At 40.8% G+C, this 14,551-nt stretch overlaps 1 protein-coding gene across 1 annotated transcript in view; it reads left to right on the top strand.

Annotated features, from left to right (window-relative positions):
• Positions 1-14,551, top strand: part of cacna1db (calcium channel, voltage-dependent, L type, alpha 1D subunit, b) — a gene marked incomplete at its 3' end in the record, with an annotated part of 134,906 nt that overhangs the window by 100,936 nt on the left and 19,419 nt on the right. The window contains exons 30-41 of the mRNA XM_080443487.1: positions 5,537-5,695; positions 5,945-6,055; positions 6,561-6,638; positions 7,354-7,437; positions 8,552-8,593; positions 9,570-9,698; positions 10,053-10,118; positions 10,401-10,492; positions 11,698-11,857; positions 12,495-12,622; positions 13,271-13,367; positions 14,152-14,254. Coding sequence (XP_080299613.1) covers positions 5,537-5,695; positions 5,945-6,055; positions 6,561-6,638; positions 7,354-7,437; positions 8,552-8,593; positions 9,570-9,698; positions 10,053-10,118; positions 10,401-10,492; positions 11,698-11,857; positions 12,495-12,622; positions 13,271-13,367; positions 14,152-14,254 — 1,249 coding nt within the window. The remainder of the gene's footprint in view (positions 1-5,536; positions 5,696-5,944; positions 6,056-6,560; positions 6,639-7,353; positions 7,438-8,551; positions 8,594-9,569; positions 9,699-10,052; positions 10,119-10,400; positions 10,493-11,697; positions 11,858-12,494; positions 12,623-13,270; positions 13,368-14,151; positions 14,255-14,551) is intronic.

The following is a 14,551-nucleotide window of genomic DNA, read 5'->3' on the forward strand; positions in this document are numbered from 1 at the left end:
CCATGTGGCCGATTGGTGTAATTATTTTTTCAATAATTTTGGACTAAATTATGAACCTCCCCTCCAAATGTGGTAACTCTAGCTCTTACGGTTTCTGAGAAAAAAATACTTGAATTTGAGTTTTTTCACTTTTACATTAAAGCGGATGGGGAAATTTAATGCACTAATAAATCAATATCAATTAAACTATTTAACCAATCTCTTAGCAAAATACAAGCGCACGATTCCAGGTCAAGACGGTCATTTTGAGATATGGCACAACATTGGGGGATAAAAACTGTGGGAGAAATAGCAGTTTGAAGTATTGTTTATCCGGATTAATAAAGACCATCCAGTACTATAGTCTGGTTGCCCTGTTAGGGCAACCACACTAACTAGACGCGCCGCAATTATGGGAAATTGCAAAGTGTGGTTGCGCCGTCACCGGTCGCAGGTTGCCGCCGCCCGGACTTGAGGAATATGCTTGGAGGAATACCGTCGGAGGTCGCGTGACGTACCATTCGAATTTGGTGCTGATTGGATCCTGTGTTCGTGATACATGGCGTTTTGATTTGAAGAAATAGGCCCCTCCCACTAAAATAAATAAGCCCCTCCCACAAATGTAGCGGGCCAATGACATCGTCATGTCACTCCTGAGATCACCTGCTTTTCAATTTGAGAGGAGTGATCCCCCCAAAAATCATGTTTTTGCATCAAACGGTTACGTTTTGCAGAGTTGTGGCGCCCCCTATGGGTCAAAGTGGAAATGCTTTTGGGGATTCGTTGAGTAAACCACCCTCGACATGTGATTCAAATTTGGGATCGATTGGACGTTTCGTTCGTGATTTTTGGCATTTTTGGTAAAACGGGCTCCTCCCGCTAACTTTGGAAGCCAATTACGGACGAACGGTAAGGACTATCAAAATGCCGTTTGGATAGGTATATCGCATGAGTCCATAGATGACCTGTACCGATTTGTGTGAGATTTGGACAAAATTTGTAGGAAAAGGAGCAAAAAGTGTGTTTTGAAGAAAATTCAAAATGGCGGAAAATCTATCCAGACGCAAATGGGCGTGGCCTATATGGGGAGATGCGTAGTGACCCAAGGAATCCAGGGGAAAAGACATTTTGATTTTACGACCTACGGTTCAAGAGTTATAGGCCAAAACGTAAAGGGCACTGTTATAGCGCCACCAAGTGGCCGATTAGTGTAATTATTTTTTCAATAATTTCGGACTAAATTATGAACCTCCCCTCAAAATGTGGTAACTCTAGCTCTTACGGTTTCTGAGAAAAAAATACTTGAATTTGAGTTTTCACTTTTACATTAAAGCGGATGGGGAAATTTAATGCACTAATAAATCAATATCAATTAAACTATTTAACCAATCTCTTAGCAAAATACAAGCGCACAATTCCAGGTCAAGACGGTCATTTTGAGATATGGCACAACATTGGGGGATAAAAACTGTGGGAGAAATAGCAGTTCGAAGTATTGTTTATCCGGAAGATTAATAAAGACCATCCAGTACTATAGTCTGGTTGCCCTGTTAGGGCAACCACACTAACTAGACGGGTCGCAATTATGGGAAATTGCAAAGTGTGGTTGCGCCGTCGCCGGTCGCAGGTTGCCGCCGCCCGGACTTGAGGAATATGCTTGGAGGAATAGCGTCGGAGGTCGCGTGACGTACCATTCGAATTTGGTGCTGATTGGATCCTGTGTTCGTGATACATGGCGTTTTGATTTGAAGAAATAGGCCCCTCCCACTAAAATAAATAAGCCCCTCCCACAAATGTAGCGGGCCAATGACATCGTCATGTCACTCCTAAGATCACCTGCTTTTCAATTTGAGAGGAGTGATCCCCCCAAAAATCATGTTTTTGCATCAAACGGTTACGTTTTGCAGAGTTGTGGCGCCCCCTATGGGTCAAAGTGGAAATGCTTTTGGGGATTCGTTGAGTAAACCACCCTCGACATGTGATTCAAATTTGGGATCGATTGGACGTTTCGTTCGTGATTTTTGGCATTTTTGGTAAAACGGGCTCCTCCCGCTAACTTTGGAAGCCAATTACGGACGAACGGTAAGGACTATCAAAATGCCGTTTGGATAGATTTATCGCATGGGTCCATAGATGACCTGTACCGATTTGTGTGAGATTTGGACAAAATTTGTAGGAAAAGGAGCAAAAAGTGTGTTTTGAAGAAAATTCAAAATGGCGGAAAATCTATCTAGACGCAAATGGGCGTGGCCTATATGGGGAGATGCGTAGTGACCCAAGGAATCCAGGGAAAAAGACATTTTGATTTTACGACCTACGGTTCAAGAGTTAAAGGCCAAAACGTAAAAGGGGCTGTTATAGCGCCACCATTAGGCCGAATGGTTTGATTATTTTTAAAATAATTTCGGACTAAATTATGAACCTCCCCTACAAATCTGGTAACTCTAGCTCTTATGGTTTGTGAGAAAAAAATACTTGAATAGGAATCTTTTCATTTTTCCATTAAAGTGGATGGGGAAATTTAATGCACTAATAAATCAATATCAATAAAACTATGTAACCAATCCCTTAGCAAAATACACGCACACGATTCCCGGTGAGGCCGGTCATTTTGACATATGGCACAAAATTGGGGAAAAAAAACTGTGGGAGGAGTAGCGGGACAAAATAAGTTTATCCGGAATAAAGTGGAATAAAGTGGGAAGAGTACTATAGTCTGGTTGCCCTGTTAGGGCAACCACACTAACTAGACGCGTCGCAATTCAGGGCAATTGCAAAGTGTGGTTGCGCCGACACCGGTCGCAGGTCGCCGCCGCCCGGACTTGAGGAATACGCTTGGAGGAATACCATCGGAGGCCGCGTGACGTGCCATTCGAATTTGGTGCTGATTGGATCCTGCGTTCGTGATACATGGCGTTTTGATTTGAAGAAATAGGCCCCTCCCACTAAAATAAATAAGCCCCTCCCACAAAGGTAGCGGGCCAATGACATCATCATGTCACTCCTGAGATCACCTGCTTTTCAATTTGAGAGGAGTGATCCCCCCAAAAATCATGTTTTTGCATCAAACGGTTACGTTTTGCACAGTTGTGGCGCCCCCTATGGGTCAAAGTGGAAATGCTTTTGGGGATTCGTTGAGTAAACCACCCTCGACATGTGATTCAAATTTGGGATCGATTGGACGTTTTGTTCGTGATTTTTGGCATTTTTGGTAAAACGGGCCCCTCCCACTAACTTTGGAAGCCAATTACGGACGAACAGTAAAGACTATCAAAATGTCGTTTGGATATGTTTATCGCATGGGTCCATAGATGACCTGTACCGATTTGTGTGAGATTTGGACAAAATATGTAGGAAAATGAGCAAAAAGTGTGTTTTGAAGAAAATTCAAAATGGCGGAAAATCTATCCAGACGCAAATGGGCGTGGCCTATATGGGGAGATGCGTCATGACCCAAGGAATCCAGGGGAAAAGGTTTTTTGATTTTACGACCTATGGTTCAAGAGTTATAGGCAAAAACGTAAAGGGGGCTGTTATAGCGCCACCATGAGGCCGACTGGTGTAATTCTTTCTTTAATAATTTTGGAGTTAATTATAAACCTCCCCTCCAAATCTGGTAACTCTAGCTCTTACGGTTTCTGAGAAAAAAATACTTGAATTTGAGTTTTTTCACTTTTCCATTAAAGTGGATGGGGAAATTTAATGCACTAATAAATCAATATCAATAAAACTATGCAACCAATCTCTTAGCAAAATACAAGCACACGATTCCCGGTGAAGCCGGTCATTTTGACATATGGCACTAAATTGGGAAAAATAAACTGTGGGAGGAGATGCGGTTCAAAGTATTGTTTATCTAGAAAGAAAATAGCATCCCTAGAACAATAGTCTGGTTGCCCTGTTAGGGCAACCACACTAACTAGACGCGTCGCAATTCAGGGCAATTGCAAAGTGTGGTTGCGCCGACACCGGTCGCAGGTCGCCGCCGCCCGGACTTGAGGAATACGCTTGGAGGAATACCATCGGAGGCCGCGTGACGTGCCATTCGAATTTGGTGCTGATTGGATCCTGCGTTCGTGATACATGGCGTTTTGATTTGAAGAAATAGGCCCCTCCCACTAAAATAAATAAGCCCCTCCCACAAAGGTAGCGGGCCAATGACATCATCATGTCACTCCTGAGATCACCTGCTTTTCAATTTGAGAGGAGTGATCCCCCCAAAAATCATGTTTTTGCATCAAACGGTTACGTTTTGCACAGTTGTGGCGCCCCCTATGGGTCAAAGTGGAAATGCTTTTGGGGATTCGTTGAGTAAACCACCCTCGACATGTGATTCAAATTTGGGATCGATTGGACGTTTTGTTCGTGATTTTTGGCATTTTTGGTAAAACGGGCCCCTCCCACTAACTTTGGAAGCCAATTACGGACGAACAGTAAAGACTATCAAAATGTCGTTTGGATATGTTTATCGCATGGGTCCATAGATGACCTGTACCGATTTGTGTGAGATTTGGACAAAATATGTAGGAAAATGAGCAAAAAGTGTGTTTTGAAGAAAATTCAAAATGGCGGAAAATCTATCCAGACGCAAATGGGCGTGGCCTATATGGGGAGATGCGTCATGACCCAAGGAATCCAGGGGAAAAGGTTTTTTGATTTTACGACCTATGGTTCAAGAGTTATAGGCAAAAACGTAAAGGGGGCTGTTATAGCGCCACCATGAGGCCGACTGGTGTAATTCTTTCTTTAATAATTTTGGAGTTAATTATAAACCTCCCCTCCAAATCTGGTAACTCTAGCTCTTACGGTTTCTGAGAAAAAAATACTTGAATTTGAGTTTTTTCACTTTTCCATTAAAGTGGATGGGGACATTTAATGCACTAATAAATCAATATCAATAAAACTATGCAACCAATCTCTTAGCAAAATACAAGCACACGATTCCCGGTGAAGCCGGTCATTTTGACATATGGCACTAAATTGGGAAAAATAAACTGTGGGAGGAGATGCGGTTCAAAGTATTGTTTATCTAGAAAGAAAATAGCATCCCTAGAACAATAGTCTGGTTGCCCTGTTAGGGCAACCACACTAATAAAGTGTGAGGATTACTATAGTCTGGTTGCCCTGTTAGGGCAACCACACTAATAAAGTACTCGGTTAATTACATAATTGAACTCTGAGAGGGTATAAATGCATTCAAATGGACAGATATATTTGGGTTCACTTGTTCACTATCATAGCGAAAGTAACACATTTAAACATGAATATTTAAATATTTGAATAATTAAGAAATCATTAAATATTTTAATAATAAAATAGTAATACCTATTTAAATAATGCAAACATTTGTGTGTGTGCCTCTCCACTGTGTTTCTATGTCTGTATCTGAATCTATTTCTACATCCTGTTTGTCCTGTGCAGGCTTGTCGTCATTACTGTTGCTTATTTCTTGTGTCTTAGTTATAGAAGTTGTACAGCGCTTTGGTAAAGGCTGGTTGTTTTTTTAATGTGGAAGTAGAAATAAACTTGCCGTAACTCTGGTTCCTCCCCGCTGTAGCGTCAGTGTGTAGAGTATGCTTTGAAGGCCCGTCCACTGCGTCTTTACATCCCCAAGAACCCCTACCAGTACCGGTTCTGGTACGTGGTCAACTCAACAGGCTTTGAGTACGTCATGTTTGTACTCATCATCCTCAACACCCTCTGTCTGGCCATACAGGTATAAGAACCCTCCATTCAGTCTGTCACATAAAACATGCTACTGTAACAAAATATACATATATATTTAGTATTATTTCTCCCTCTTTATCTGTTCCTCACCCTCTGTTCTCTTCTCCCTCACCTCATCCTCTATATTGTGTATCCTCTCTCTCTCTCTCTCTCTCTCTCTCTCTCTCTCTCTCTCTCTCTCTCTCTCTCTCTCTCTCTCTCTCTCTCTCTCTCTCTCTCTCTCTCGCTCTCTCTCTAGCACTACGGTCAGTCTCAGCTGTTTAACTATGCCATGGACATCCTCAACATGGTCTTCACTACTGTCTTCACTGTGGAGATGATCCTGAAACTCATCGCCTTCAAACCCAGGGTAAGCCTCTCTGATTCGTTACCTTCACTTCAATCAGTAAACCAGTGGTTCTCAACTGGTTTCACGCTGGGACCCAAATGCGGCCTTCAGATCCATGACCCGCTATGAAAAGATATTTTTGGCCCCTGACTGACCCAGTTGTTTAGACACACTGGTCTAATGTTCCACCCAGTACCTTCTCTTTCACCATAACAAAGTGTCTCCCTTAGTTTTCCCCTTTAATGTTTTATCCCAAACAATATTACCAGTTACTTTTCTGTGACAGCGTGCAGATTTTCCTGTTAATGGTACCCTCACACTCACTCTCTTCTTCACGCCCCCCTCACCCCCATATCCTCCCATTCCCCTTTTTACTGGTGTACTTACCTTCTGTACTTACCCTTGTTACCCCTCCCCCCCCCCCCCCCCCCCCACACACACACACACACACACACACACACACAATCCCTTCCCTTCCTCCTCACACCCTGCCTGCTGGCTGTGCGTACCGTACCACTGTGAGCAGGGCTATGTCGGGGACCCTTGGAATGTCTTTGATGCCCTGGTGGTGGTCGGCAGTGTGGTCGACATCATCCTAAGCCAGGTAGACGCACGTCAGCATGTCGTATCTCCATCCCCTCCTCCAACTGATGCTACTCTCCCTCCTTTCTTCCTTCCTTACCTCCCATCCTAACTTCCTTAACTTTGTTTGCTTTAGTCCTTTCCTTTCCTAGTGTCATGGTGTCATTTCAGGGTTGGCTTTGGGTGCAACTTCTGGTCTCAATGCCATTCTTTTGATTCTATTGTTGGTTGTAGTAGGACACCATTTGCTGCTCGGTCTAATTTTAGGAGCAAACCTAATAACGCTATTTGGCGTCTTTTCTCCATACTGGCCTACTATGCAAAATAGTGGTCAAGGTTTGGGAAATTTTTTGTTTGTTTTGAAGTACTGATCCAAAGTCTGTGGTGTCGCATTCTACCAGCCTGTTGGCAATACTGTATGTCAGTGAGAGTAAACTATGATTGACTTATTTTCAACCTTATCAACATGAGGCAAAGTAGATATATGCTACATATATATTCATCAGATTCAAAATTCACACAGAAAGCTCAGCCTCCTCTCACAGACTCAGTGTCAGTAAGGCTTTGACTGTCAATCTCTCTGATCAACTTTTTGATGTTCTTTTTTCTCTATTGTTTATATTCTGTCTCTTCTCCACCTCTTCTTCCCTCTCACACTTGTCTTCCTCGCTCTGTTCTCTTCCTTTCTCTTTCCTTTTTTCCATGTTGTCTTTGTGTCTTTGGGCTGGCGCTTGCAGCACTATTTTGCTGATGCATGGAACACGTTTGATGCCTTAATTGTTGTGGGTAGCGTGGTTGACATTGCCATCACTGAGATAAATGTAAGTAGCCATGGATGCCCCCCCCCCTCCCTGCCCTGTGTATGACGTTGCAGAGAATGCCTGGCTAACTAATACTAATACTGTATAATAATAACTAATACTGTATCAGAGTTTCATTCAGGATTCACAATAATTTAGGAGTAGTTGTGTACATTACCTGTTCAACTTTTATAACATTTGCATGCAATGATGTTAGATGACCTTCTAACAATATAGTGATGAAAAAGCGGTTAACAATACTGTGGACAAATTACAAAATGATGAGTAATTTTTATAAAATGCTGCTCAAACGTGTTGTGTCTGAACGCAACCCCATTATTATGGTGAACTATATTTACATCTGATCACGTTATATACTGTCCAGTTTCTCTGGTTTTATCCTCACATATTAATCCATTCAATACTCATTCTATAGTTATTGCAAGCCTACTCTGATGCCTATTTTTCATCCTGAGTTAGTACGATCGATGCATATGCCATATCGTAAATGTTTTTTGTCTGTCGGTCATGCTTTGCGTGTGATTTATACGCATACTATGCACTTACATTTCTGATACTGCCCAAAGGCAAGCTCTACTATGGTGAAAGGACCATGCCTTTTATGATAATTATCTTTTTCAATGACACAAACTTTTCAGAGCTGATGCACATTTATTTCTGTTGACATATGAAACATTTTCAGATGGTTTGTCAAGGTTTTCCCCTGCTTAACATTTTCTGTCACACTGATATTACAGGCTATAATTTAAGCTATGAATTGTAATAATCATTCCTTCACCATTGTAAGGCATGCATATCACAGAAATGGTCAAGATTTTACATGAATGTGTCATTGTTTTGCACAAGGGGCTTTATGCTGATGCTTGTATGTTTTTGTGTCAGGTACATTGTGCTTGTAGAGAATGCTTTCTTTTTCTCCATCATAATTTTAAAAAATTATACGATTACACATTTTAGGTTGCTGAGCAAATCAATGGTAATGACATACTGGGCAGTTGATATTCACAACAGGCATTCTGTCCTTGTTAATGGTAGGGCTGTTGTCGTACTGTAGGATGTGGTTATTTTTTGTGTGATTGTAACTCAAGATTAATCGTAGGCTTTCGGTTTCAAGTCGGCAGCCATTCCCGTCGTCAAGGTGATAGTGGAGCCAGGGGTAAGAAGAAGCATCTCCCCCCTTCGTCGTCATCCAAAGTCAAGTCGAGGCCTTGAGATTGAGATAGTTTTTTTTTCTTTTCTACTCTCACCTTTTGTTGCTCAGATATTTGTCGCACACTGCTTGTTGAAAACATCAAGATGTTTTCTGTCAAACTGTCTTGCTTGTTTGTGATGAAATATGAGCCTTGAATGAAAAGGGCGAGATGAGTGTTGAACGTTTCTCAAGGTCTCATTGTTTTTGTCTTATTTTGGCCGTGAATCACAGGCTTTGTCAGAGGCCTTGCTTTGACATGACACTTGTTTGTTGAGAACTTGTTTGTTTTATTTGGTTACAGCATGACAGATGTAAAAGACTGTATGAATGTTTCAATCATAATGCACTATTCCACACCTTTTTTTCCCAGTCCCATTTGTTTGTTTCATAATGGGATGATAAAAGCTCTGTCATGGCATTTTATAAATGTGTTCTATGGCCTCTAGTGTATGTCCACCATTTTTGGACTATAGATTCTCACCTTGAGTTGATAGTTTCTGTGGCAACCACTCACAGGAGCATGCTCAGTATGTGGGTTATGTGTGTAATGTAGGTCTGTTGTGTTGTATAAGCCATTGGTATTTAATGGGCACGTGTTCTGTTTTTGCTTCGTTATAGTTGCATGGAGGAAAAGGAATGCAGTTACAGCACAATTATACAGTACAATATAAATATAGAATGTATGTCAGATGTACTTGTGTGTATGGATGTACAACTACAAACAGATTCATGTCAGTTGTGCACGTTAAGTTAGGTATGGAATGATGCATAGATTACAATAATCAATTAAATAATGGATGGATGGATGGATGCACAAATACATTCATACACAATACAGATGAATGAAAAAATACATTATTTGTCTGTAACAATGCATAATACACCTGTTCTCTCTTTCATTCCATGTCTCATCCCTTTTATCATCTAATCCAAACCTCAGAACACAGAGGACAGTGCTCGAATCTCCATCACCTTCTTCCGTCTGTTCCGAGTGATGCGATTGGTTAAACTGCTGAGCAGGGGGGAGGGCATCAGAACTTTGCTGTGGACCTTCATTAAGTCCTTCCAGGTGAGACTGTCACTCCTTACTGCATGAGGGAAATTTAAATGAGAAAGGTTTGTTAGATGGCATATGAGTGTATAGCGGGAAGCAGTGAGGGGCCTCTCAAATTTAGTGATGCAAATGGATAATAACCAGTCAGATGTGGTTAAGTTATATCATGAGCCATGGAAAGCCTCATATTTTATAGGCTTCTTGTTTGAAAATGTACTGTAGGCCCATTGTCTAATAATGGTGTTGGAATTGGTTGTTGGAAAAGCTTGCTGAAGCTAAGCGTTCACAGGAATGAACACAGTGACTCTTGCAGTGATGAAACCTGTGAAATGTCCTATATGGCACAGTAACTGTGCTCTTCCCTCTCAGGCTCTTCCCTACGTTGCTCTCCTCATAGCCATGCTGTTCTTCATCTATGCTGTCATCGGGATGCAGGTACCAACTCCCATTTATTCTCCGTCATTTGGGCGTCATACGAGAGCCCTATAGTAATCTATTACTATTCTTCTTGTTACCACTAGGGCGGGCCCTGTATGACCTGTCAGAACAGAAGTTCAAGGTTGTTTTTTTGTGTATTATTTTGATCTCTGACACGCTTAGACAATTCATAACGCCCTTCTGAGTAATAGCAGGTTGGTTGGTTGGTTTTTAGTTGGGTGACAAGTTGGTTGGTTTGTCAGTTCATAGTTAAACGGTTGTATATTTTGTGTATTATAGGTGTTTGGGAAGATAGCAATGGTGGACGGAACACAGATTAACCGCAACAACAACTTCCAGACTTTTCCACAAGCTGTGCTTATGCTCTTCAGGTCTGTATGTGTGTATATTGTACAGTATGTATCTGTCAGCACGTATGTGGATGCATCTGTGTATACAAACCGTGTGTTTTATTTTAAATGTATTTGAAGCTGGCCTTTCTTCCATTGTACTCCTATGGTTTCCTTTGCATGTTGTTGCATGATCTATGTGTTGGGAGTGTGACTGTGTATTTGCAAGAAACTGGTGATACAATACTGTAAGCAAGGCAATATATTGTATAAAGAATGAATAAAAAAACGAATTAGGAAAACTGTCATAGTAAAGAATACATAATCATATGCATAAAATCTAGCCTCGCGTGGCCAGACTATATCACTGCGTGGATATGAGTCTGGTGCTTCTATGAGGATGTTTTTTTCCCCAAGGGGCGTGATCAAAAGAATAGCTCCTCTGCACGCAATTGGTTAGACCTACAACTAACTACCAATTACAGTCTCCCATATTTGAATACTGGGCCCTGATTGGTCACCCCAGACTTAAGGAGCAGGAAATGGATTCACAGCGGAGCGGTGCCAGACCCAAATCGCAGAGGGCATTTTTTTTTTGTTGCACTGGCAGATTCGTCTGGTCCCAGGCTACATAAAATCTGCTGTCAGATCAGTGGGATGTGCATTTGTATTCATCACAGTCCCTGTAGCATCCAACATCATGGCTTTTTGACACTATAATTCAATAGTGTTTTTGAGAAGCAACACAGCATGCAGTGTTTCCCCTATATGCATTAAGCTAGTGGCAGGCCTTCACCCCTTAAATCCGACCGCCACAGTATGATTGTTTTCTGTAAAAAAAAGAAGATTATATCAACGCTCAAATGCATTGATATAAGGCTCAAATGCTCTCAGGCAGGATGCCATCTGTGCCATCACTAGTTGTTGATGTGTGACTGACTGATTTATATACTTTTGTCTATACTTTTGTATAATAAAAGTGTATTTTCCTAAATCTGGAGACAATTCATATGTAAACTATACAGATTATTACCGTGCACTGTACTATATAAGATATAAGACTTCGTGTTTGAGCATAAATATGCATTTTGAGAACTCAAAAAATTCTCCCCACGTGGCGCATTCCTCCCCCACACCTTCAACATCTGGCTAGGGGAAACACTGGTATGACAAAACATAAAAGTAACATATTCAAGTTTATCGATATTTCCTGACACCCTAGTATGTGTGTTCTATTCCTATCATAGGTGTGCTACAGGTGAGGCTTGGCAGGAGATAATGCTGACCTGTCTGCCAGGGAAGCTGTGTGACCCCGAGTCAGACTACAACCCCGGAGAGGAGAAGACGTGTGGCAGTAGCTTTGCCATTATCTACTTCATCAGCTTCTACATGCTCTGTGCTTTCCTGGTATGCTTTCCTGTCATCATACTGTACAGCATACATGCAGCACTTTGTGAGCCAAAGTGGTAAACGCTCCAGGGTTTGATCCAACCAGTGGTGGAAAGTAACTACTTAAGTACAATTTTGAGGTATTTTTACTTTACTGGAGTATTTCCAATTTGACCAACATTACGTTAACTTCTACTCCACTACATCTCAGATGCAAATATTGTACTTTTACTCCACTACAATTATTTGAAAACTTTACTTACTAGTTACTTTGCATATTATTATTATTATTATTATTATTATTATTATTATTATTATTATTATTATTATTATTATTATTATATTTAAAAACATACATTAACCACTTCAGCCCTATTTTATACATAGACTATTTGAAAATAGCTTCGTAATGCGTTGTGAGCTTTGAAATTTTGAATTCCAGACTTGTACTTGTAACAGAGTATTACTACAATGCAGTATTGATACTTTTACTTAAGTAAGAAATGTGAGTACTTTTTTACACCACTGGATCCAACCAGACTTAGCAGGGCTGGTGTAAAAGTGCCCTCATTGTGTCATCACATCACATGTCTTCACAGGGTAGAAGAGCATGGTTCTTTCAAAGATATATTCCGATTTGTTTTGTTTATCTCAGATCATCAACTTGTTTGTCGCCGTCATCATGGACAACTTTGACTATCTCACCCGTGACTGGTCGATTTTGGGGCCTCATCACCTAGACGAGTTTAAAAGGGTTTGGTCAGAGTACGACCCCGAAGCTAAGTGAGTGCACTGACTACAAGTTCACCTTCCTTGTGAACGAAAATGTACTTAAATGGCAGAAACAGCCATTATTTAAAGAAAGAAAAAGAAAAACGTAATGAAGGTATTGCATTGCTGTAATTATAGTTAGTTTGTAGAAGTTACTGTTATTACTTTGTAGAACTTACTTGTTCAATTAGTACTCAATTTACTTAACCACTTACTATCGTTGTTGGCTTGCATTTTGTAAGTCACTGGGCATAGGAGCGTCTGCTAAATACCTAAATTATAATTGTACTGTTCATTACAGTCATTCATTTCCACTGGCTACAATGAGTGACTTGGGGCGACGAGACGCCTGGCGATAAGATCACTGACAAAAAAAAAGTGCAAATGAGCAGCGACTAGATTTGAGCGATCACAAGCAATGTGAAATTGTAAAGAAAGGAAAGGACTTGACAAAACAAAATAACTTTTAATTTGCGCCCCTTCCCCCTCTCTCTCTCTTTATCTATCTCTCATTTTCTATCGCTCACTGTGAATTATTTTGATACCAATTCATCACTTAATAGTCAGACTTAAAGGGCCATTTCAGTCTTCCTGTGACCAACCTTCAGATACTGATCCAGCCTTTGAGCAACATATGTGTTTTTTTCTTCATGATACCAGGGGCAGGATAAAGCACCTGGATGTTGTCACCCTGCTCAGGAGGATCCAACCCCCCCTGGGCTTTGGCAAGCTCTGTCCTCACAGAGTGGCATGCAAGGTGGGCTACAACAACCACACAATCCTGACTGTTAACTTAAATGGATACATTTACATTGAGGACTTTTACTGGTATGTAAAGTGCATACAGTATTAAACTGCTTATGAAGAAATTCAATATCACACAGAATTTGGTATCCATCAAATCGCATCCGTCGTGTGTGAGTGTGTGTGCATGTGCGTTTCTTTTTAAGAGGCGTGTGTGAGTGGCTTTGTCCTCTTTGTGTTGTAATTAGTTGCATGTGTTATATTAGATGCCATGCTATATAATACAGTGTCTCCATATTATGGAGACATACTGTACATACACACTGAGTCAGTTGTAGAAGCGTCTGGCACCGCTTAAAAATGGGCTATTTAAACAGTTATTTGGTCACAGGTGGTAGATAACAATGACAGTTAAACTCTAGTAATAACTGTTTTTTAATTTATTTTGCTCATAATTATGTTTATTACTGTATGTGTTTCGGGCAGAAGCCTTGTATCTCCATTTATCTACTTTTTATGTTTTCTTTTGTAAATAAATGCCCTACTTCATCGTACAAGCTAGAGTACAAAAATAGCCAATCTCCAAACTCACAACCCATCGTGATGCGACATGGTGTGAGCTTGGAGATCGGCTATTTTCACAATTTTTATACAAATATTACGGTTTTAGACATAAAAGGTTTCCACCAGACAGACGATATACTCTATTATGTTATTTCTGTGTAATGTACTGTACACCTGTTATTTTAAGGGTTACCCTTTCCTCCATTAATTCTTTCTCCTGTATTTGCCTGCAGCGTCTGGTGGCAATGAACATGCCCCTGAACAGTGATGGGACAGTCATGTTTAATGCCACACTTTTCGCCCTGGTCCGCACAGCACTCAAAATCAAGACTGAGGGTGAGTTCATGGATTAAACCAGTGGTTCCCAAACAAATTATGCATCAGGACAACATTTCTGGGTCTGGGACACATTTTTATAGGTTGTGAGTAAATATTAAAACATTTTTCTAAAGAAAGACATTCTATTAATGTAATTTATTTAAAGAAGTAGCCTAGTGAAAATAGCCAATCTACTACAACACATTACGTCCTGACACGTTGTGTGCTTGTAGATCGGCTATTTTCACTAGTTTTAGTACCAGGGCGACATACAATTTTTCTTTTGGGTCTCAAGCTAAAAGGTTTGGGAACCAC

Source organism: Gymnoscopelus braueri (genome assembly GCF_963280865.1).
Source record: "Gymnoscopelus braueri genome assembly, chromosome: 12".
In the NCBI taxonomy this organism is placed as follows: Eukaryota; Metazoa; Chordata; class Actinopteri; order Myctophiformes; family Myctophidae; genus Gymnoscopelus; species Gymnoscopelus braueri.